Source organism: Ambystoma mexicanum, chromosome 2p (genome assembly GCF_040938575.1).
Source record: "Ambystoma mexicanum isolate Mex_15411 chromosome 2p, UKY_AmexF1_1, whole genome shotgun sequence".
Classification (NCBI taxonomy): domain Eukaryota; kingdom Metazoa; phylum Chordata; class Amphibia; order Caudata; family Ambystomatidae; genus Ambystoma; species Ambystoma mexicanum.
The window spans coordinates 1077435772-1077458406 of record NC_090923.1 but is presented as its reverse complement, the minus strand read 5'-3'; the positions used below and the strand labels follow the sequence as shown (position 1 = coordinate 1077458406).

General features: G+C 45.4%; 1 protein-coding gene across 2 annotated transcripts in view; it reads right to left on the bottom strand.

Moving 5' to 3' along the window:
- The window catches only part of MAP4K2 (mitogen-activated protein kinase kinase kinase kinase 2), a 1208607-nt gene that overhangs the window by 684626 nt on the left and 501346 nt on the right, over positions 1–22635 (bottom strand). Inside the window, exons 14-17 of one of the 2 annotated variants that reach the window (XM_069645028.1) lie at positions 13406–13464; positions 12964–13010; positions 7649–7687; positions 6476–6509 (exon numbers count right to left, since the gene is read on the bottom strand). In XM_069645028.1, coding sequence (XP_069501129.1) covers positions 6476–6509; positions 7649–7687; positions 12964–13010; positions 13406–13464 — 179 coding nt within the window. The remainder of the gene's footprint in view (positions 1–6475; positions 6510–7648; positions 7688–12963; positions 13011–13405; positions 13465–22635) is intronic. The other variant, XM_069645029.1, reaches the window with a different exon arrangement.

Sequence of the window (22635 nt, the reverse complement as noted above, 5' to 3'; positions counted from 1 at the left end):
GCAGTCATGGAAGATGTCGTTCATGAATGCCTGGAAGGTGCCAGGGCATTACAGAGACCGAACGGCATCACTAGGTATTCAAATAACCCATATTGTGTTTTGAAGGCAGTTTTCCACTCGTCCCCCGCTCTAATCCGAACGAGATTATAGGCACCCCTAAGGTCAAGTTTAGTGAACACCACTGAAGAACCAAGCTGATCCATAAGCACTGATATCAACGGAAGGGGGTATTGATTTTTTACAGTAATTGCATTTAATGCCCTGTAATCTATACAAGGACGCAGGTCCCCCCCTCCTTCTTAGGGACGAAAAAAAGTGGAGATGCCGCAGGGGACTTTGAAGGCATTATAAAGCCTGTGGCCAGGGCTTTATCTATGTATTCCTTCAAAATCTTGTCCTCTGGTAAGGTAAGGGAATAGACTCTGCTGGCTGGTATCTTGGCCCCTGGTAACAGGTCTATAGGACAATCATAGGGTCTATGAGGAGGTAATTGATCTGCCCTACCTTTGTCGAACACATCCCCGAAAGGATTCGTATTCAGGAGGAATGTCTGTACTGGTGTCATGAGTGATGGCGCCTATAATAGACAAGGAAGCCACCAGAGCTTGACAAGAACACTCCGGGCATACACACGTGTCCTGAAAACAGTGTCATTACACTCCAAAGAAGGGAAGCGAACACTCTTTTTTACCCAATCAATAGCAGGGTTGTGGTGCTGTAACCAAGGAATACCCAATACGACCTGATATTGAGGAGCCTCAATTAAATCGAACGAAATCGATTCAATGTGTCCGTCTTCGGTTTTCAGACTGACAAGGGAAGTATTCTGTGTAACTAAGCCGGTGTTACAGACTTGATGGTCGTGCAGAGTAAGAGTACCTCCGTCCCCAAGTACCGCACAGACAACACCAGAAATACTGCCTGTGTGGTCTTTGAGGCCACAGGTGAAGTGGTTCGTAGGCCTGGATTCGGGAACAGCCGGAAAAGGACCACTCGAACGCTGTAAGGCAATGGGTTATAGGATAAGCACAGAGCAGTTGGCAAGAGCAGAACCCCAGGGAAATGATCCGAAATGGCTTACCTAATGTGTTGGCAAAGATGATCAATAACAGCAGAGAGGCGTTGGGAATTCCCCAAATGGTGGAGGGCAGATGGTGGGTATGTAGACAGGCAAGCGCCCAGCGTGAGGCCAGAGACCAAGAATCCAGGACAAGAAACAAAATCCGTAGGGCAAACCAGGGACAGTCCAATGGTCAGGCAGCGAGAAAACCAACAGTTCCAAAACGAGGTAACAAGAAGCAAAGGCAATAGGAATCCGATTGGGTAAAGGTAGTCCGGTAACTGGTGATCCAAAGTCAATACTTGGGCAAGGCAAAGGCAATCCGTGATACAAAAAAAACGTGGTCGAGCAAATCCGTAGAGTCAAAAGCTAAACGAGCGTCACGGAATCCAGGTGGAAACAGCTGTGAAGCGACGCTCATTGTTTCCCGGAAGCTTTTAACCAATGAAGGCGTATCACGTGATGGGGATGGCAGAAGTCACGTGATATGGAGTTGTTGTGAGGACCTATCACGTGATGGGGATGACAGTAATCACGTGATACGAAAGTATTGCTGCAATGGAGAGTCACGTGACGCGTGACGCGCGGCTCCTCCGAGGTCCATTCAGGGCACCATGGTGATGTGGAAGCCTCCAGTGTAACTGCCAGGAGCGGGAAGGAAGGTAAATGCCAGGTCTATGAGTAAACCCCCGGGTATGATGACTGAACGGGCGCATGCACGTGCGTGCAATCGGGTGTGTATGTGAGCGAGTGGGACGGCAAGAGGCCGAGGGTGGGGGTGTGGCACTTGCAGAGGGGGTGTTAGGTGTAGGAGACGTGACAGCCGGATACCAGAGATGTACCATCCACAGTATGAACCACTTCGGGTTGTGCCTTGGGTAGTATGGATATATTGTTTTTTGCAGCATAGTCATAGTCCATGTAGTTCCCTGTAGCTCCTGAATCAATGATAGCCAAAGAGGAGAATGTAGCGTCATTCGTCGTGGTGAATAACACTGGAAGACCGACAGGAGCAGAGGAAACACCATTTGAGTCCAAAGAAAGCACTCCCAGCGTAGGGACTCTGTCTATCGCCGGGATCAGGCGTTTCCTGCCTTTTTGACTGTTTTTTTAGGACAGTCCTTCAACTGATGTTCTGATGACCCACAATACATGCACAAACTATGTGAACGTCGGTATTCGCGTTGTGCAGGAGTCAGAGGGCCCCTCACCGCCCCTATCTGCATGGGTTCTGGAGTTGGAGCAGGAGGGTTGACTATGTCCACTGGAGAGGGGGTAAGGACCGGGGTTTTACGTTCCCCTCTTCTTTCTGACCTTCTGGCATCTATTTGTAACACCAAGTCTAACAGTTCACCGAAGGAGGTTGGGACAACCGGAACTGTGGCGAGGATGTCTTTCAATTCTTCTGACAACCCCTTGTAAAACACGGCTGATTTCTTCTCTTCGGGCCAGTCCGTTTCAGCAGCTAGCTGATTGAATCTGGTGAGATAAGAAAAAAGAGAAGATGTGCCTTGTCGTAGGCTCAAAAACTCCAGGTCTGATGCTTGAGACTTATAGCGGTTATCAAACACCCTATTCATGGCCAAAATGAGTTCATCACAGTCATAGAGGAGGTAGCTGTTAGACTCAAGCAAAGGGTTGGCCCAAGCAGCCGCCGTACCCCCGAGATGGGAAAGAATAAAGGCTGCCTTGGTGGTGGAGTTTGGAAAAGCTGCAGGCCAACACAAAAAGTGTAACTTGCATTGGTTTATGAAAGTCCGGCATTGCTTTGGGTCTCCGGTGAAGCGTTCAGGAGGGGCCAACGGGAATTGTGTGGCCATCAAAACCGGGGCCGCAGAAAACCCTGAAGCAGAAGCTGGAGGTAAACCAGAACCTGTTGCGGCCGCGCCCGCCATGTCTACCCCCAGTGTTGGGGGAGTTGGAACACTCCGTAAGATATCGATCCTCTGGTGAATGGCGTCATGAGCCACCATCATGTCAGACCGTAACTCAGACACTAAACGAATCAAGGCGGTCAAAGGATCGGCTTCTTCCATGGCTTCTGTTTTTGTTACTCACCGGTGAGATGAGTGCGTGAAACCGGAGAATAGAACCGAGAACCGGAAAGTTGCTTGAAGAGCTTTGGGTGGAGCCTCCACCCAAGCCTCCTCTCTGTGAGGGAATAAGACCTTCTAAATGATAGGACCTCTTTCTGTCTAATAACCAGGCAAGTGGAAAGATCACCCAAAAGAGCGGGGAGAACGCACCGCCACGGACCAGGCTGCAAAGGAAAGAACAACAAGTAAGTGTTTTGAAGGTAGCACTTATCCCCTGAAAGCCTTACTAACCAATGGAATACCTGAGCTTTTTCCCCCCGTTGTATGGAAGGTATGGCACAACACAGGAAATCACCTAGGAAAATAACAAGACTTAGAACCTAACAGGATTAAGCTATGACATAAATCAGGAGGTGGACAGGATCTTACCAGTGGAGAAGGACTGCAGGATTGGAGGAAATCAGAACACAACGGCAGGGATGAAATAAGAAAAAGGGAAATGTTAGTAGGATTCTAATACCTGAGCGGCACGAGGGTCCCACTGGTTACGGGATGGTGCACAGCTGCAGAGCGTCCTTAAGTGCACAGGCAAAACAAAGTTCAATCCAAATGTTCAGTTCACAAAAGCAGAATAGTCTTACCACTGGTGACTGTAGAATGAAGGTAACAACCAGATGGAATGGTAGTTCAGGAAAGAAGGTAGTTCGAAGGCAGGCAAGGTCTGGCACACTAGCAGGCAGCAACCATGGCAAAACGTCTAGAAGAGCAGTCCGGGAGCAAACAGGGGTCTGATACACATGCAGGCAAAGACAAAGACATAAGCTTATCTTACGGAGTCCGTGGAAGCAAGCAGGGGTTCGGTACACGTACGTACAGGAACAATGGCGAAACGTTAGTGCGAGTTCCAGGAAGATAAGCAAAGGTCAGGTACACGGGTAGACAGGTAAGCCAGGGAAATCCAATAATGAGTCCAGTAAACAAATCCGGGTCGATACCGTAAAGAATTAAAGGGTTGGCACTTGAAGGAGGAATTTCTAGTAGCCGGGAGTAGCTGTAAACAGAAGCAGCGTCCTGTCTGCAACCGCGGAATACATCAGTAAAGGAGTCGGGGCAAGCCAATGCGAGGCTCCACAGCCGAACTACAGCATGGAGCTAGGTCTTCTGGGAAGTGTAGTTTCGTGTTGCTAACTTCCACGGTAGCTGCCACTGTGTATAGAATGGAGCAGCATTATGCCGTATCCCTTTGGGCAGCGCTACAACCTTCCTGGTAGCCGTACTTGGGAAACCGACTGCACTAAGGAGCCGAGCTGCTAAGGATGCAGGTGGCAGGGGCTTCCACACAGGACGAGGTGAACGCCGGCCCGTAACAGCCAGAGCTTCTTGTATTCACACATTTGTAATTTCTGTGGTCTGCCAAATGGCTGCAAAAGTCCTCCTTATGTCCTAAATTCGAGCTGGCATCAACACCCAAACCCACCAATGGTAAGGATCTGCACCATTCAAACTGGCAGGGGCTGTTAAGTCATGGGTAGTCTCTCTGGCACCACATCTGCCCATCAACAGACTCAATTTGGCATGGATGTGGACTGGGTCCAGGCAGCCCTAGCCACCACATCTAGACACAAACACACACTGCCGGAGCTTTCCTGGGAAATGGCTTACCATATATGGCAAATATGGAGAGCCAACGCGGTGGTCTTTTCTTCATCATGCCCTCAGATGGCAGAAAGAAGGCCAAAGGACAGGCGAAGTTCTCGTGACACAACCATTTTAGAGTATATGGTATTCTAAAAGGCATTAAGATGTAAAAATGCAAACGTGCACGCTAGAATAAAAAGAAACCTGGTAGACAAATATCAGCTGCCACCACCCAGTCTGGGACCCATTATGCAAGTGACCACAAAGTTCCGAAAAATAAAGTTAAATGGGATCATTAGGGACATGGCAGTCTGGAAATAAGGTCACGGTAACAAAGTGTACCGGCACCTTTTCCGGACCGGCACAGTCCAAGTCGGCCAGTAGTCACAGTGAACTACCGGCAGGCCTGACCTACCGGGAGTTCAGGCCCCTAACGGCAGATAATTCACTGAAGCGCCAGCCCCGTTAACAACAGTCAGTGGTCCCCATCTCATCCCCATCCTACAGGGCTCAATGGGAATGGGAACTTACCGTTCCTCCGCCGCCCATAATATCCTGGTAATACCAGGATATCTGGGGCGGAAACGATAAACTGAGGTTGCAGGTAAGATGCTGGTATTAACGGCGGCTTACTGGCAACCTTGTAATGAAGCCCAAAGTGACACAAAGAAGCCCTATTGCACCTCTTGCAAGGTGCCCTTCAAGGCTCACCATCAAGGATCTCCCCCACAGTGCCACTATTGCGAGTGGACTCAACATGAGACCCTAGGTAACGACCAAAGCATGACCAAGGTTCTTAGTCTCTGAGCCAGCTTCCAGTAGATCCCTATACATTTCTTCTTGCTCATTGCACCTGCAGAGTACCCTGAACCAGACATCTCCTTTAGTGGGGGATGCATGCATCCATGGTAATGCATTTTGTTTCCTGGCAATCAATAAAGCTACCCCCACAAATATTTGCATCAATTTCACAGTATCAATCCCATATGCCAATAGATGTAGTGGCAGAGAAGGGTAAACTCATAATACCATGGTTTTTGTTACTGACTTCCAGCACCCATTATCCTGAGGTCAGTTCCATGCTGAGTAAAATCAGCAATGTCATGTTTACAATGCTAGAAAGTAGCTATACCAGTTGCATCATATTTCTTGATGTTAAGTGGGATTTAATATATGTTAGCAAGGAAATTGAAAATGTTACAATGTATACCTTTAATTCATTGAATTAATTCCCAGCTGTTCACACATTATATCCAGATGACACCCTCAATGCTATGCCCAGTAAACTCTTCTCACCTCAATCCAGCCAGATTTGATCCACAAGAGGTCCAATATTTTAACTATACATATATCTGGACCTTACATTTGATCAAAATTGCATCTGTCGCCCTCTCCCTTGTTCTCCTTTCTTTCCTGAGTTTGGACTAGACTGCTTGACCACCTCGAATGATAAGTGAGCAGAGCAAACTTGAGGATCCCTGTCTTGCCTATATTGGGAACCTATGTGGTGGATAAAACTCACGACAGTAGAAAGTGAAAATCAAACATTAACGATGAAAAATAGAAAGAAAAGGGGAACGAATGTGTGAGCAAAAAAATCAATAGGAAGTGTAAAAAGCACACAAAGGGAAAATGACAAATAGGAGGTATATGACAACAATGATTAACCTCTTCAAAACGAACACATCACAAGGCTCTCACAACATGATTACACCTCAGGTCGGGAGCAAGTTACACTCACCTTCACACCATCTGTCCTCTTTATCGTCAAGCTTCTAGTCGGTGGGGAGAGAGAGAGAGATTATGCCAAGCATCATCACTATAAACTCTGGAGATGCACAAACTATTGAGCACGAAGTGGGACCAAGGAGAGGAGCAAAGGGGCTAAATAGTGACAACAGAAGAAGTGATTGGAAGGAGCTCGGACAGTCCAATATGGTTTGCGGCACTGGTAGGTTGGTGTGGTGTGAGTAAGGATCTGTGAGGTTACAGGGACTGTAACTGCTATAGTGTAGCATATCTGCAGTTAAGTGATGTACTGATTATTTATGTGATGTTCCCACTGCATAATTTAGAAGTTAGATTAGTCTGAGAGGCAGGAGCCGTAGGTTAGATGATTAGTCTGCAGTGCTGACAGACTAGAAAAGGTACAGACTGGAATAGTGTTTCAGATTGACTGGAGTATACCTATGTACTGAATGCACTTGTTCAACCCAGGGCAAACTTGCAAAGAGATTTTCATGCAAAAGATGCAGGTTAGGGGAATGTAAGTGTTAGAATGTAGGACAACAGTGCTGGTTAGTCTTGAGATGATTGGGAGAGTTCAACTAATGCACACAGATCGCTCTGTAATTAGAGGAGCCATTCAGTGGTTGTGCAACTATGCTGCTGGATGGCATGCCGATTTGAATTCAGAGTGAAAGGTCTCTTAGGATGAGTAACATAGCAAGGTGCTGGTTGGTGGCAGCTTGTAGAGATTGCTTGGTGAGGTTAAATAAAGGCAGATTTCTGGAATGGTGGCATTGTAGGGTGAGGTGATGGTTGATGTGTTAAAGGACAGCCAGAATATACACATTTTTGGTAAGCAGTGGTTAGCAGAGGTCTTCACGGTTTAGTGAAAAGGTTAAGGAACAATTGGGTACATGAGCTTAACGCTGCTAGTGTTGAGCAAGGCAGGTCAAGAACAGATGACTTATTCTGGTTGTCAAGAGTTAGGAGAAGTACATTAAAGGCATCTGGGTTAGCTAGTTGTCACTCATAAGGTGAGTGACACAGAAAGGGTAAATAAGCACATTAAAGGTTGGTTACACATTTAATGAATGTTCATCAGATTAGTTAGGCAATGGTTATGCCGAGGAGTTACAGACAGGCTGGGAAAGGGCAGGTGTGGATATTTAGCAGGCCTGCACTGTACCTAGCCTCCAACGCTTCTTCAACACTCTGCAAGAGACTCCTGAAGACATAAAGCAAGCATAAACATTGGGTTAACTACCCTTTTCCATAATGCAGAATTCATATAAAAAGAATTGGTAGCATTAGAAAATGAACTGTCTCGTGGTAAGTTAATGCATGGCAGCAGCTGTACCAAAATTGAGACCAGGACTGCAAAGTCAACCAGATGGAAGGATGGTGCTTTAACAGAAAGAGTGAAGTCTTCCAGACTAGTCTTCATGAGATTGACAGTGCACAAATAATGGCCACTTCCAAAAACACAGCCTCCCAAATCCTACCTGAAATGATCATGCAAACACAAAAGAGCACAATCTTCCTTTGGTGGCAGCCCACACAATCACCACTGCTCTTTTTGTAGTCAAGTGAGCAGAGGCTCTGCCAAGACCAGGAAAGAAGGATGAAGGCTCATCTCAAATCCAGTCATGTTCACCAATTAACTAAGCTTCAGTCACTGACTCAATGTATCCTTGTCCCCAGAAACAGACTATTTTCCGTCTCATGGTACGTTATTCTCCTAACTGTTTTTTATGCTTACAGTAAAACATTTAATAAGTATTACATAGACTCATCATGCTGCTCATGAAATTAGAAGAAAAATGTTTGTAGCCAGACTAAGCTCACCTTTGGCGACAGCTCTATTAGTTGTTTAGGAATTTGTTTTGTACTTCTTGTTTCGTTAAAAAGAAAGGTACGGGGTTGTCAGCATGAATAATTCCCATAGAATTGTGTGGCTACTACACAAACAAGTTACTATAATTTTTAAATATGAGAAATTGTCACTCAAATGCGCCAACTCCTAATAAAGGTTTAGTGAGATATACATTGGTGAGTCAACAGATAAGTAAACAGCCATTTTATTCATGTTCATGATGCAAATGAAAAATTGTTTTATTTCTCCCACTGAAAATGTTTCCTTTTTTCTCAAAAAAATCTTTTTTCCTTTTGTGTTAAGTGTGACAAGTGACAATTTCTCATATTTAAAAATTATACTGCTCATGAAATTGCCTGAACGGGAATTCACGGGCGGCTAAACGTATGCTGAACAGTCCCACCACCCCAGGCTTCTCCATCAAACATAGTTGTACCTTCACATGCCAAAAAACACTGTCATCCGCATTCTCACCCTTCTAACACTGTTGCCTTGATTTCAAGAAAGAAACGTCAAAAAGTATAGTGACAGACAGCCATATCTATTCCATACGGTTCCATGTGTTAATATCCCCGCAAAAATATCGCCATACAAGAATATCACCGTATTTCTGTGGCGCTATTAAGTCATGGAACCTGCGGGGGACACCCCCACAATCCCTGCATTATTTTTAAAGGAGCGGGGGACACCCCCGCAACTCCCACTCCCAAAAAACCCCAAAATTATCCCCCCCAAAAATATCGCCTATGGCCCTTCTAGACGACCATATAAACAGCGATATTTTTGGTGGGGATAATATGTAGTGATACCTTGCATGCACCGTTTCCTTGAACAAGGTGGGCTCCTCATCAGATAAGATATCTGATAGAACAACTGGGATGGCACATGGAGTGTAGGGGTGAAGAATGGCTCAAGGAGGAGGAGATACTCCTTGGAGTAGCATGCCACAATAGAAGATAAAGGAAGCGCAGTGGAAAACATTTTTCACTTGTTTCAGTGAGAGGTGTTAAAGAAACGTGCATGCTCGAGGGAAGTGCTGTGAGCGATTAAAGCACATGCAACCTGGCACAATTTTTTCTCATTATTCACCCAAGGACAGAATATCCGATACGTATGGAGGAAAGAGACGGGACATACAAGTGCCAATGCATATTGGTCTACCAGATACTTTTTTTCGAAGGTAGAACTTCACAAATGGATGTTGTTGCCTGACAGCGCAAAATGTGGTTTCAAATATTTTATTTACAGGACATTGCACCTTTCACATCAAGGGGATTTATACATTATTGCTGATCTTAGTAGTGTGGTTGGTGGAAAGGAGCATCTTTTTAAATATGTCTTTGAATCCCTTCAAAGTCCCAACTGAGTGCAGCCCTCAGCCTGCAGAGAAGACTACCTTGAATTTGGAACTGGTAAATTAGGGCCAAATGAGGCAATACGAGTACTGGGACAGATTCTCATAAAGTAGCGCAAATAAAAAGAGCGCAGAGAATGCGCTCATTTCAATTGCGCTCATTTCAGAAAAGCGCAGGTCACCTTATTCTCAAAGGTGGCCTGTGCATTTCAAGAGGGGCTGGACACTGACGCAAAGATGCAGTGTCCAGATCCTTGCATACATTAGGGTCGGGTGTGCGCCCTCATACCAATTCCAATACTGGAATTGTTGGACACTAAAACTCACACCCCAGAGTTCTTTTTGAAGTAGAAAGCTACACTATCAGCCCAAACCCAATCTCCCCTGAACAAAACACCTCTACCGAAACCCAAAGAACTCACCCAATTTAACTTCTCTAGAGTCTCAGTGCTCAAAGTAGAGAAAACTATTCTTGCACTCAAACCATCTAATTGCAAAGGAGACCAATGCCCAGCACAACTGATCAAGGACGCTGCTAGAGATCTAGCTCCCTTCATCACCAAACCTATCAATGCCTCCTTCACTACTGGCACAATCCCGCGTAACTTAAAGGAATCCTGGGTACTCCCCCTTCTGAAAAAACAAACCCTGGGCCCTAACATCCCCACAAACTACAAGCCCATCACGACGGTGCCGTTCTTATTAAAAATACTAGATAAGGTAGCATATTCCCAAATTCAGAACTTCCTTGAGGTAAACCATCTCCTTGGCACCCGTCAATCTGGTTTCCGACCTCAACATGGCACAGAGACTGTCCTTATCGACTTAAAGGCCCAAATAGACTCACTCAGAGACGAGGGTAAATTAGCACTCCTCCTCCTACTACACCTCTCAGCCGCCTTTGACCTGGTGGACCACAGAGTCCTATGTAATCACTTGGACTTGGCAGCCCACTTTTCAGAGGAGGCTATAGTCTGGATACAGTCATTCCTTAGTGATAGGACTATGAGGGTGTTCTCCCCCTCAGCGGCAGCAGACCCGATACCTATCACTTGTGGAGTGCCCCAGGGATCTTGGGTCTCGCCAACACTCTACAATATCTTCACCAAGCCACTCTTTGACGATCTTGACATTCTGGGCATCACCTATACCAATTATGCAGACGATACCCAGATTCTCCTACCACTTACTGGGGATTACGTGGAAGATCTGGCTTTGGTGAACAGAGTCTATAGCATCGTTCAGGCATGGATGGCCAACCATGGCCTATGCCTGAACGATGATAAAACAGAGCTCATCATCCTGGGTACCACAGCTTGCATCTCTAAACTCAACCGTAACTATTCAGCATTCATCATCGATGGGAACACCATCAAGGTCGAAAGAGAAGTAAAAACACTAGGTTTCTACCTCGATTCAACCTTATCCTTTACCAAACAGGTAAACTCATTGGCCTATACATGTAAATTAATTTGAGCCGGGAAACAATTCCTATCAGATGAAAGTTGCCTAATTTTATCCAGAGCCCTTATCCTCTCAAAGTTAGATTATTGTAATTCCCTATACATAGGGGCATCTAAACAAACTAATTCCCTATACATAGAGGCATCTAAACAAACTATCAACAAAATTCAAGTGCTCCAAAACAACGCACTTAGAGCGGCCCTAAGTATCCCAGAAGAGCACATATTTCTGAAATAAGACGGAAACATAAATGGCTCTCCACCCAAGAAAAAATCAACCTCAAATCTGCCTCCCTCATCCACAAATGCTTAAACAATAAAGCCCCTAGCTACTTAACAGAACGATTTACTAGAAAAAATTCTACTACACCAACTAGAATAACCAGCCCTAACTGCCTCCTAGTGCCCAGATTTAAACTGTCCAATATTGGAGGATCCAGCTTCCCAGTTAGGGCAGCTCAATTGTGGAACTCCCTACCTCATGCACTTATATCTGACCTAACGTTCAACAAATTCAGAAAGAACACAATAAAATGGCTAACCGAAAATGCTATGTAACCCGCATTCTCCCTACTCTCCTATCGCATGTATTGTACCTGTTTCAGATTTGCTCTCTTGCTACGTCAGCCTGCTGACTTGTTGTCATTATACCGCCTGTACTTGTACCCTATTGCCTCACCCCCATCTTGGGGTTCCAAGAATACTGTCCTACCATGTTTCTGTAAACTTGTAACTCTTGTAACTTCTGTAATCCTGTAACTTCTGTAACCAAGCTGTAAGCCCTCGTGTCACTTGCGCCCTGCTACCTCAGGGACTGGCGCGCATAATAAATAATTAAACAAACAAACAAGTACAGCAGAACTAATAATGTTTGCCAAAGAGGGACCTTAGTGCAGCAGTGTCTAGGTAAATGAGCAGGCCTTCAGTCAAATGGCAATTCCTATGAACTCCAAGTTCATTTTGGTGCCCTCTTAACAGAAGGCACTAACATCTTGAGGCAGGAATGTTGGAGGTGGTGTTCTATGCAGATGATTCCCAGAGGAGTCCAACACTGGCCTAATGAGGGATCAACGACACCCGCGACTACAAACTTAGCAGGGACCCCACAAAGTGAAGCACACCCTCACCTGAGCGAACCTCTAGTGTCACCCAATAATGAAAACTAAATTTATGGGTTGGGGCCCCAGCACAGACCCTTCGTACAATCTTGGTCCCTCTGCTTACAGCGGCTCCATGAGCCAGGCTTGTTTTGAAATTTCAACATGCTTCTCAGAATGCTTAGAAATGTACAGAAAGTGCATGTCAGAACTATATCCAACACCTAAAGAAATATAATGTGCAGTGGTGGAGTAAGGGCTGGGGGATGCTTGTGGGATGAACTGCAACCACTTGCAAGTTATGGCAGCAAGACCATGCAGCAATTCATTACAAAATGTGGTGCCAATCTCAAGACCCCTTGACTAGTTGGGCTTCCCTGTACACCACACCCACAAGGACAAATAGGCTAATCACAGTGCCTACTAAGGGAGAGAAACATGAAACGATGGCCACTGCATACCTGGGAACATGCATAATAAGGTGTGGGGTCTGCACACCGAGTGGTCCAAGTACTACGAGAGGCACAGGCAGCAAGTGTCAGTCAATAGATCCCAGTGAATGTGGATATGAAAGACCTTACTGCTTCTGCTTCAAACTTGTTGGACCCTGGAACTTTCTCCCACCCCCCCACTGTTAAGTAGGAGGAGGAATAAGAGCTGAATCAGAATGCTAAGTAGTAGTTGCTGCAAAGGTTAAGGGAGGTCATTGCTTACTTTCTGCCGTCATTGCTCTGCAGAGCCCACTCATCTTCAGATTGTTTCTGTAAAGCAAAAGACATATTACAATACACAAGCACTCAACGTATTTCAGCTGCACAACAAACACACCAGTGGAGGGCCTCAAGCAGCATCAACCTGAGGTCTGAGCGCCAACATCCTCCCACAACGCAAGCCCCGAAACGACCCAATAGCCAGAGATTCTACGACATCCACCCCAGCCAAAGATCGTGAATCATCCCTCTCACATGCAGAGTTCCTGCACCATCAGCAGAATCCGATGTCCTACACCATTCCAAAGTCGGCACTCCAAGGGAATCATTACAAAAACCTACCTATCAAACTATCAACCCCCTGTCTATTTTAAAACCTTTCTCTAAACAGAGGGCATAGGGATACTAACAAAGACAAGTCAGATAGTATATAACTCTCATCTTACCATACTAGACAAAGGTTCTGTTTCCTTCTCCATCGGAGCTCCAAACTTCAACTGATGAACTGCAAAAGCAGAAAGCACACAATTTTCATCAGCTGGACAAAAGGAAGTCCCGTAGTAGCACTAGCACAAGACAGCTCCCTCATTTTCACACTGTTTCTTCTTGGGGAAAAAAAGAGAGCAGCCTCAGTGAAGAAGAATATGCAGTCATATGCGCAGCATGTGCACATATGTGTGCTGTGACAAAGGGTTTCAGGGCCCCGACAACTCACAATGTGTTCTGACGCTCCACAGCAACATATTGACAGAATATGCAAACAATTATCAGGTTGTTTGCACTTCAAGAGGGCCCATCTGGAGAACATGGAGGTCTGCAAAGGAACGACATATGTGAAGCCAAGTGCGACGGAGCATTCTTACCCAGAAGAGAGTGGAAGAAACTTGGAGAACTCTGGAACCAGGGAATATGGTTGGCGAAAAAGCCAACATGAGAAAAACAAGATGGCAGAAGCATATAATGTAACTCCCTATGGCAATGCACCATCATGGTTGGAAATAGGATGGGTACATTTCAAAATGGCTTATTCCTGCCAATAAAGTAATATTATCCTCATATATATGGTCGCCCTACATATGGTTGCCGGGAAAAGGCTGTGGCGACTATATATATGGTGATCATATATATATGGGGTGAAGGGTGTCCCCCACTTCCCTTGGGGAAAAAAAAAAGGTTTTGGGGTTGTGGGGGTGTCCCCCTCCCCCCCAAGTTCAATGTAATAATGTCCCGGCAAACCACGGCCAATTTTTGGCCACATTTTTGTCAGACAACATTTTTGCACGGACCTTATCACATGGAATCCCAATAGGGAGAGGGGGATAACTTCTCTCAAAAAGGCAGGTGTGTTAGGAAGATTTTTCTTAAGTTCTATGTTTAGCTCCCTGATATAGTAACATTGTTGGCCTACAGTGAATTATCCCGCCTATTCAAGTGATAGAATGGCTAAGCAAAGAAGTGAAGGACAACTCTTTGAAAGGACAAGGATGTCAAAAAAGGTACAAAAAACACTTTCAAACTACTAAGAAGGGAATGTTGGGAAAAATATTTGTAAACATAGATTCTTTATCAAACTGTGTGAAAAGGGATATCTATAATTCTTACAGCCGAGTAAGTAACTTTTTTTAGTAAAAGAAAACCACTCAAATAATGTGACCAAATGGGCCATAAATATGTCTGGAGTCCAACAAAGTCCAATATGACTTTTGGTGAGGCTGACAGGCTACTTGGGGAATTAAAATACCCCAGTCACAATGTCAAAATGATTCCCTTTCTAATAAAGGAGTGTCCTCATTAGCTGAGTGGTCCCAACAGAAGTCAGTTGTCAAAAACAAATCTAGCAGTGAAACGTCTAGGTCTGAGCTTCATGGAACGGAGGAGCTAAACAAAAATAAACTCTTGAGAAGAATGAGGAGGCCTAATGAAGATATCCATTCACCAGTTGACTCACCACCACACAGAGGTGTTGTTTTCAGACAGGAATGCTCCCTCCTAAATGACAAGGAGGAGCAACAAGTCAATCTTCAGAATAATCCTATTGGAGACAGCAAATTCATGAGTTGTATGACTATCAGGAGGACACAGAGGAGACTGTTGTGGGTACCCATTCCCCTGAAACGTTGGAGAATTGGGTCCTTTTTGTTGAGAAGGAGTCTATTGAAGATTCTAGGAAGGTCCACCTGCCAGGTGCCCCGCAGGAGCAGCGCACCTCTCCAGCATCCGGCCTGCTGCTGCCACGATGTAAGCCCATCGGGGCATTATTATACTGTGTGAAGCTTCTTGGATAAACATCTTTTACTTTGGGCAAATTTCCCAACTACTATTGTAATATTGTAGTGCTGCAGAGTTTGTCTATGACCTGCGCCTCGTTTTTTGCACAATTGACCCATTTCGTCAGTGTTTGCATCGGAACACATGTTGTCTGCATCCTATTAAGATGGCCGCCACTTTATCTCTACGGCGATCCATGACTCAGACCGAACCAGACACTTCAACTCCATTGGCTGCCTAATTTCTCTTAACCCAAAAGCAGGCAAAAGCCGCCCCCCCACCGAAGGCATCACACCAAAGGCTCCTGTTTGAGCCTGTCCGGGCTGCTGGAGCCTAGGAGCATGTCACTCTGCCCGACTACTGAAAAAAACAGCCTTCATAAGCACCAAAGCTGCCTTCACACAACTCTACGGTAGCGCCTGACTAACGGCACCACATCCATCGAGTCCCATCATCTATTTCGGTAAGCGTGGTTTGCCTCATCATGTCGGAAGCCTCAATATTCGCACCACTTGTCAACCCGAAAAGTCACGCAACACTCAAAACCTAGCAGCCTACCCGTTTCAACCTCATTGACCCTGCATACCCATGCCTCTAGCCATATACCGGCCGAATATTGCTGTAACATTAAGTCCTGCGACCGGCCTCTTCAAACTCTGAACTTTGTCAGACACACCTCCCGGTTTAATCACTGGCTATGATCACATTGATTGGGCGCAATACACATGTGCTCCCACTTCATCGATCTGAAACTTGTCTTCACCATATCTAACCTCACTGCTCGGCTCTGCCCCCACAGACTTAACGGTGCTGGTTCGATCCTACGAATGTAGCTCACAGACTTAATTTTACAAATGTCTCATACAATATTGTTGTTCTGTACACATTGTATGGGAAGTGCTGATTCTGCATGTATACATGTGCCCTAGTGATGAATTGTGCTAATCTGCATCATTGTAATGCTATATGCGCGCAGTGTTTAATTGTGCCTTTCTGCATCATTGTACTTAATTGTACACTGTACCTTTGAACTGTCTGAGCCAGCCCTCAAAGCCCCGGCATCACCTCTCCCCATTCTATTAACTCTGTGCGTAGCCTAACTCCTCTAAATAATCAAAGTGTACCCCCACCTCCATCATGCACATTACGCTTGGGAAGTGCCCACCATTTCCCAATGCCTAAAACGTGCTAACTTTTTCACTCTGTACTGTCATCCCATGCTAGGCCCCCGCCCCAAACGCAAGCATCTCTAGTCTCTCCTTCACCACCCTATGTCCTTGGCCTTCGCTCCTCATAAAGGGCCTTGTGCTGCTAACAATATTGCCTAGCCGTAGACAGGCTAATTGATCTAAAGCCATACTACCATTAATCATCAAAGTGCCTGTATGCTACTACTGACGAGGAGACTCACATTTTGTTAGTCACCCTTATTGTTATAACAGGGAATAGCTAAAAAAAAAACTCAAAAAAAAAAAAAAATATATATATATAATTACATATGAAGCTATAATCTTGGATGAGTATCATCACCTTATATATGGCTAACCAACGTAAGGTAAACATCAGTATGAGCACGCCATTACCTTCACCTAACAATATACTACCTACCAAATGCCCAGCGGCCCTGCAGCCGGACATATCCATAACTAATGGTACCCAAGGAACCATAGCAAGCAACTACTGCCCGCTACACTGTTACAATGGATCCAGCTCTATGCAGCCCAGCCTACCCCTAATCAACCTTGTCCAAAAAGCATTAGAAACTCCAGACTAGGTTCCAGACTAAAAAATTGTCGGCAGTGTCCCGCCTGTTAGGGAGAATCCTCTCTTTAGGCTGAATTTCCTAACCTAGTGAGTAACCCAGCAGCTTTGCTGGATTTCTGGAGTTTGTTTTTTTCTTCTGCCAAGAGTGAGACTCTTTTTCTCCCACTCTTGGACATGATTTATGGTGTTCCTTTGACTGTTAATGTGTTTTATGTGCTTAGGGGTCCTTTACTCCATAGGGTCTCATGTGTTTTTACTATGTGTGTTACACAGCACCCTCTGTGCAGTGACACAGGGGTGTCATAGTGACACCCCACCATAGACTCCATACCCTGGGACTGACTACTGTCTCCCAGGGCATGTAAAGTCACCATTGGCTTTACTAGTCCCAAATTATTAACATCATATTGTGGACGTACTGGTCGGGCAATTCGATTGCCCCGGGGTCTGTTAGTCGAGGGGGCACGTCTCCGTCCCCCCTGATCGAGTTTTGGCTGGTGGCAGTGGATACTACTTTTTATATTCGACCGCGAATATATCTCTATGGGATTTTCCCATTGTTCGAGGCTACCAACTTTAATTATTTAATTCTCATAGCCTCGAACATATCGCCGGTTTATTTATTTAATATTAATTCGCCGGTTGGTATTTTTGCCAGGTGGTATTTTTGCCAGGACTCGATTCTAAAATGGCGTTTGTGTTCTCTTCTCGGACTCGAGCCCTTTTTTTCCACTTTTTGGCGGGCTTCTCCACAGAAGCCTCCAAAAGTGGTGCCACTCTGTCCACAGGGGGTGTGGGAGGGGGTTTAGGCACCCTGGACTGAGTTACCTTGGTAACTCAAGTCGCACTCTTGTGTGATTGGCCCAAGTGGTGAGCCGGCCGGCTCACCACTTAACATGTTTGATTGACAGCTAGACTGAGTGAATGGGGGTGTGCTGCATAAAAGCAGGGCTTTGGGGACTGGAACTTCAGAAGTCGCCACAGGACCTGAGAATCCGACGAGGGAGAAGCTGAGCCGACCTATCACGACAACACCACCGGTGGAGCCCTGAGGAACCGACTCACCACTTCCCGACGACAGAGAAGATCTCCCAGCTGGAGAGGCTTCTTCCCCTGACTGGTGGGCACAACCAGTTTACCTTCTTTTCCTCGCATCCCAGGACGTCTTGTGGTCGAATTGCCCGTGCCAAGCACCCCGGCAACCGGATAGCCACTTACCACTGGACCGCGAATAAAAGGACCGCTCCTGAGAACTCCGCGGCTGGTTTCTTCCCTGGCAGTGCAACGGACTCCTGTCTTCCTCCCCGACAAGATCCTCTCTTCCCCCGGACGAAGCACCGACTTGCATCCGCTGCCAGGAACAACTGGCCCCGCTGGAGTATTCTCACCACATTAAGGTACCGTGTCCGCCAGGCCTCCCTTTCTAAAGATTGCTACAAGGTAATAATAATCCCTTAACCTTCTGGACTGGGCTGGCTGCCTTGACCATCTAACTGGTTCCTTCCTTTGGTCCAAATCATTCTGAACCTTTTCAAGACTTTTTGTGCACTTCAACCATGTGACCTTGGACACATTTCGTTCTGATCCCCTTAAAGTGGATCCGGCCTTCTGAACTCTAACTTCACGGTTTTACTTTGCCTTCCTCTCTTGTGTTCTTGTGAACGTGTTGGGATCTGTTTCAATTTATACCCTGCTTTTCTCTCCCTTTTTAAAACGAATTATTAGAGTGCCATCTGCGTTAAGTGCTCACCGCCGTCTGAAAATAAGTGGGGCTTTACTTAAGAATTGTCTAATATTCTTTTAAGGGAGTGTATATCTTTTAGTGACCGTGTTTCTGAACTGCTTAACATTAGTGCCTGTGTGTCTTACTAGATGTGGTTTTAAATAAATAATTATATCTCTTTTACACCAAGCTCTGGTCAGTGTTTACTTGTTCTACTGTGCTCTTTTGACCAATTGTGAATAATCTGTATACTGCCTAACTCTTCTTGAGGGACATCTGACTGCTCAGCCACAGCTACCAAGTGAATCTGTGTGGTACAGACTGCTACCAAGTGGGTTTACTGCCAAACACATGTAGTCTTAAATCTTTTGCAGTGGTCCCAGAGGGAACTGCACAGGTTTCTGCCTAACACTGCCCATCGCAGGTCCCATCCAAGCACTAAGAACACTCCCCTCAGGACAACAAGGGAAAACCATGCTCCCCCAAAACATAACAGCAATCCATTTGCCCTTGCCAATACTCGCCCTACCAGAGAAACCTCCAACCCAGACACATCACCCAAGGGTGCACTTATAAATGCTACATCACTCCAGGCACATGCTCTAGACATAGCTGATCTTATCGTAACCAATAACCTAGACTTCCTGGCTATTACGGAAACTTGGCTACATTCAGCAGCAGGACCAACTCTATCACTAGCCATACCTGGAAACTATACAATTCTCAGAGTAGACAGAGAAGCCTCTAGAGGCGGTGGAGTAGCCTTCATTGCCAAAAACAGCTAGGATTTAGGGAACTGCCTAATCAACAGCTCCCATCCAGTGAACTTCTATCTGTCAAACTCCCTCTAATGAACAAATTTACTATATTAATACACCTCATATATAGACATCCAGACCCAATATCCTCATTCGAGGAGGACTTCTCACAACTCCATACCAGAAATACTAAACCTGGCTTCCAAACCATACTACTGAGTGATCTCAACTTAGGCCTCTACTACACTAATTATGTCAATGCTACATCACTATCCAACACAATCTCCGAGCTAGGCTTCTCGTAGAACATCACCAACCCTATGCACAGCAAGGGTAGAGCCTTGTATTGCTTAGCCGATCTAAACTGCGACACCAAGATTCTTGCCAACACACCTTGCGCTTGGTCGGACCCCCATTTAATCTCCTTTACCATTCAGGACAGCCACTGCCTAAGTCCTGATAAAACACATGCTCCACTAGCACTTACTAGAATTAATTGCAATATCACGGTAGAGAAGCTATTGCCACTATTACAACCTATCACTAACCATTCCAAGCTTACGTGCACAGACCCATTCTCCCTTGTGGAGTTGTATAATCATACCTTAATTCAGGCCCTTTATAAAGTAGCCCCGCTAAAAATGCGTAAAGCCAAACCACAAGCTCATCTAAACAAATGGTTCACTTCTGACCTGAAATCATTTAGCGGTCTTAAAAGAACCTCAGAAGCTACCTGGAAAAAATATCCCACAGACTTGAACAAAGAAAAGTTTAGCAAGGCCTCCAACAACTATAAAGTGGCTATCTTACAAACTAAAAATGACACCTATAATGACAGAATTACCAATGCTAACTCAGGCCCGAAAGAGTTATTCACTATTCTCAGAGAATTAGAGTCTCCAGCACAACCAATAGAATTATGTACTAAAGACACGACCTGGTGCACAAATATACAAAAAGCACTCCTTGACAACATTTCTCTCCTACAAACCAAAATTTAAAAAGCTTACTGAGCCAACTGGTACAAAATTCTTAGAGCCAAATGACTGACCTACTAAACTATGCAAACAATTCCTGTTTGTCCCTGTCACCTCAATTGAAGTAGAAGGCATTATATCAAGCCTTAAACCTTGAAGATGCCAAGGAGACATGTGTCCTGCGACAGTCATTAAAGTCGCGGTGAAGGAGCTTGCACCTTTCATCACCTCTTTAATGAATGCCTCCTTTGAAACATGCACAATAGTGACCAACTTAAAAGATCCGTGGGTCCTACCCCTTTTCAAAAAACCGAGCATTGACCCAAACAACCCTAGAACGGAACCCCTGGCAGGTGTGACGGCAGCTGGCCACAGACACTGAGTGTGCCGGTCCGGTAATAACGGTGACGGTTAGCTTACCGGCACCCTTGTTACCGGACCGGCACACTCCTAATGAGGCCCTTTTTCTCTGTGTATATATATAATTGTTTTTTGGTTTATTGGATATAACTATTGAAGCCCTCATTTGAAAAAGACGGGGGTATCCGTCGAAACAAGTGTCATCACATAGGGCAAATGTCAAATGAATACAAAATCTATGATCACCAAGAATTGAGTCATTTTTCTTTCTTTTTGGCGCAGGAATATAATTAAGAGTAACCACAGTTACAGTATCCTATATGAACGGAGTTGAGGAACCAGTTTGCTACGCTGTTACCATTTTCATGTGACTCCAATAAACTTTCTCAATAACGAAGAGGGCACTGAGGTCAACTTTTCAGTACCCTTGTGAAAGGATCCTCAAGGATTAAGCAATCATTGTAGGAACAGTCCTACTTGGCCAAGTCAGGGAAAAGATTGGACATTGAGTAGAGAAAAAGGGCCTCATTAGGAGTGTGTCAGTCCGGTAACAACGGTGCCGGTAAGCATACCGGCACCGTTGTTAGCAGACCGGCACGCTCAGTGTCTGTGGCCGGCTGCCGTCACACCTGCCAGGTCTGACCTGGCGGGCAAGACGGCAGTCGCCCGCATTCTTTCACGGAAGCACCGTAATTAATGGTGCCGGTACTTCCATCATCCCCATTCCCATTGAGTCCTATCTGGACTCAAATGGGAATGGGGATTAACGATTTGCCGGCGCCTTACTTCCAGGAACACTGGGGTCATAATCCCCTGGTGTTTCCGGAAAGCCAGGCATCGGAAAATATTGCAAGCCGGCGGGAACCCGCCGTCACAACTGGCTGGGTTACCGCCGGACTTGTAAAGAGTCCCAAAGTCTCAAGTTTAAGGAACAGGGAAACAACCTGAAACTGAACTTGCTGAAAAGCAGCCCACGGGAAAAGGGAGTCATTCCCCTGTGCCTTGGTTGTTCTGCTAGTGGCAGGGCCAGATTAGATTAGTTTGGACCGAGGGCAGATCTTCCTTTTGGACTCACTGACAACTGACATGCACCCTAGTTAGTTTTGTTAGGCAGGGAAAACCCATAGTTTAGGGAAAGTCAGGAGTTTTCACTTTTCTTTTAATAAAGCATATCTAAACATGGACGATCAGAGGTATTTTCCTTCTTCTGAGCCACCACAGGCCTTCCTCACTCTGTGCCCTAAAATGGAAGCCCCATACCAGGAGGAAGATATTATACCTGTAGAGTTTCAGAGGTGAGTAAAGAGTAGACCCTCTAGATAATATTAAAGATAGTAATTACCATCATGTTCAGCATCCAAGGGTACCACACAGGGCTTAAGTACAGGTTCACTACTGTACTCTAAATACAAGTAGCATACATAATAAATAGGCAAACCATATAGTTATAGCACTTAGAAAAAGTAAACCGGGGGACACAATGCCCAACACAGCCTGGAGGGCCAACAAAGTCCAGGATATATTTTAGTAAGACAGTCCTTAGCCCCAGAAGGGCATATTACACTCCAATGAGGGAAACAGTAGCAACACTCAGTGCTACAATTTATATCCTAGGCAGAACTGTAATAAATAGATGTAAAAAAACTTGAATAAATCAGGGGAGTCACTGTATGGCCAAAGCTTGATGGAGAACACCAGTTACCCTATAACAATACCACAGTCCAGGTATGTATCTTCCAGTGTCACCTGTAGGAGTTATGAAGTTGAAGAAACAGCTCCATATGTAACAGGACCAAGTCTGTAGGCTGTCCTGCGGTTATGATGAA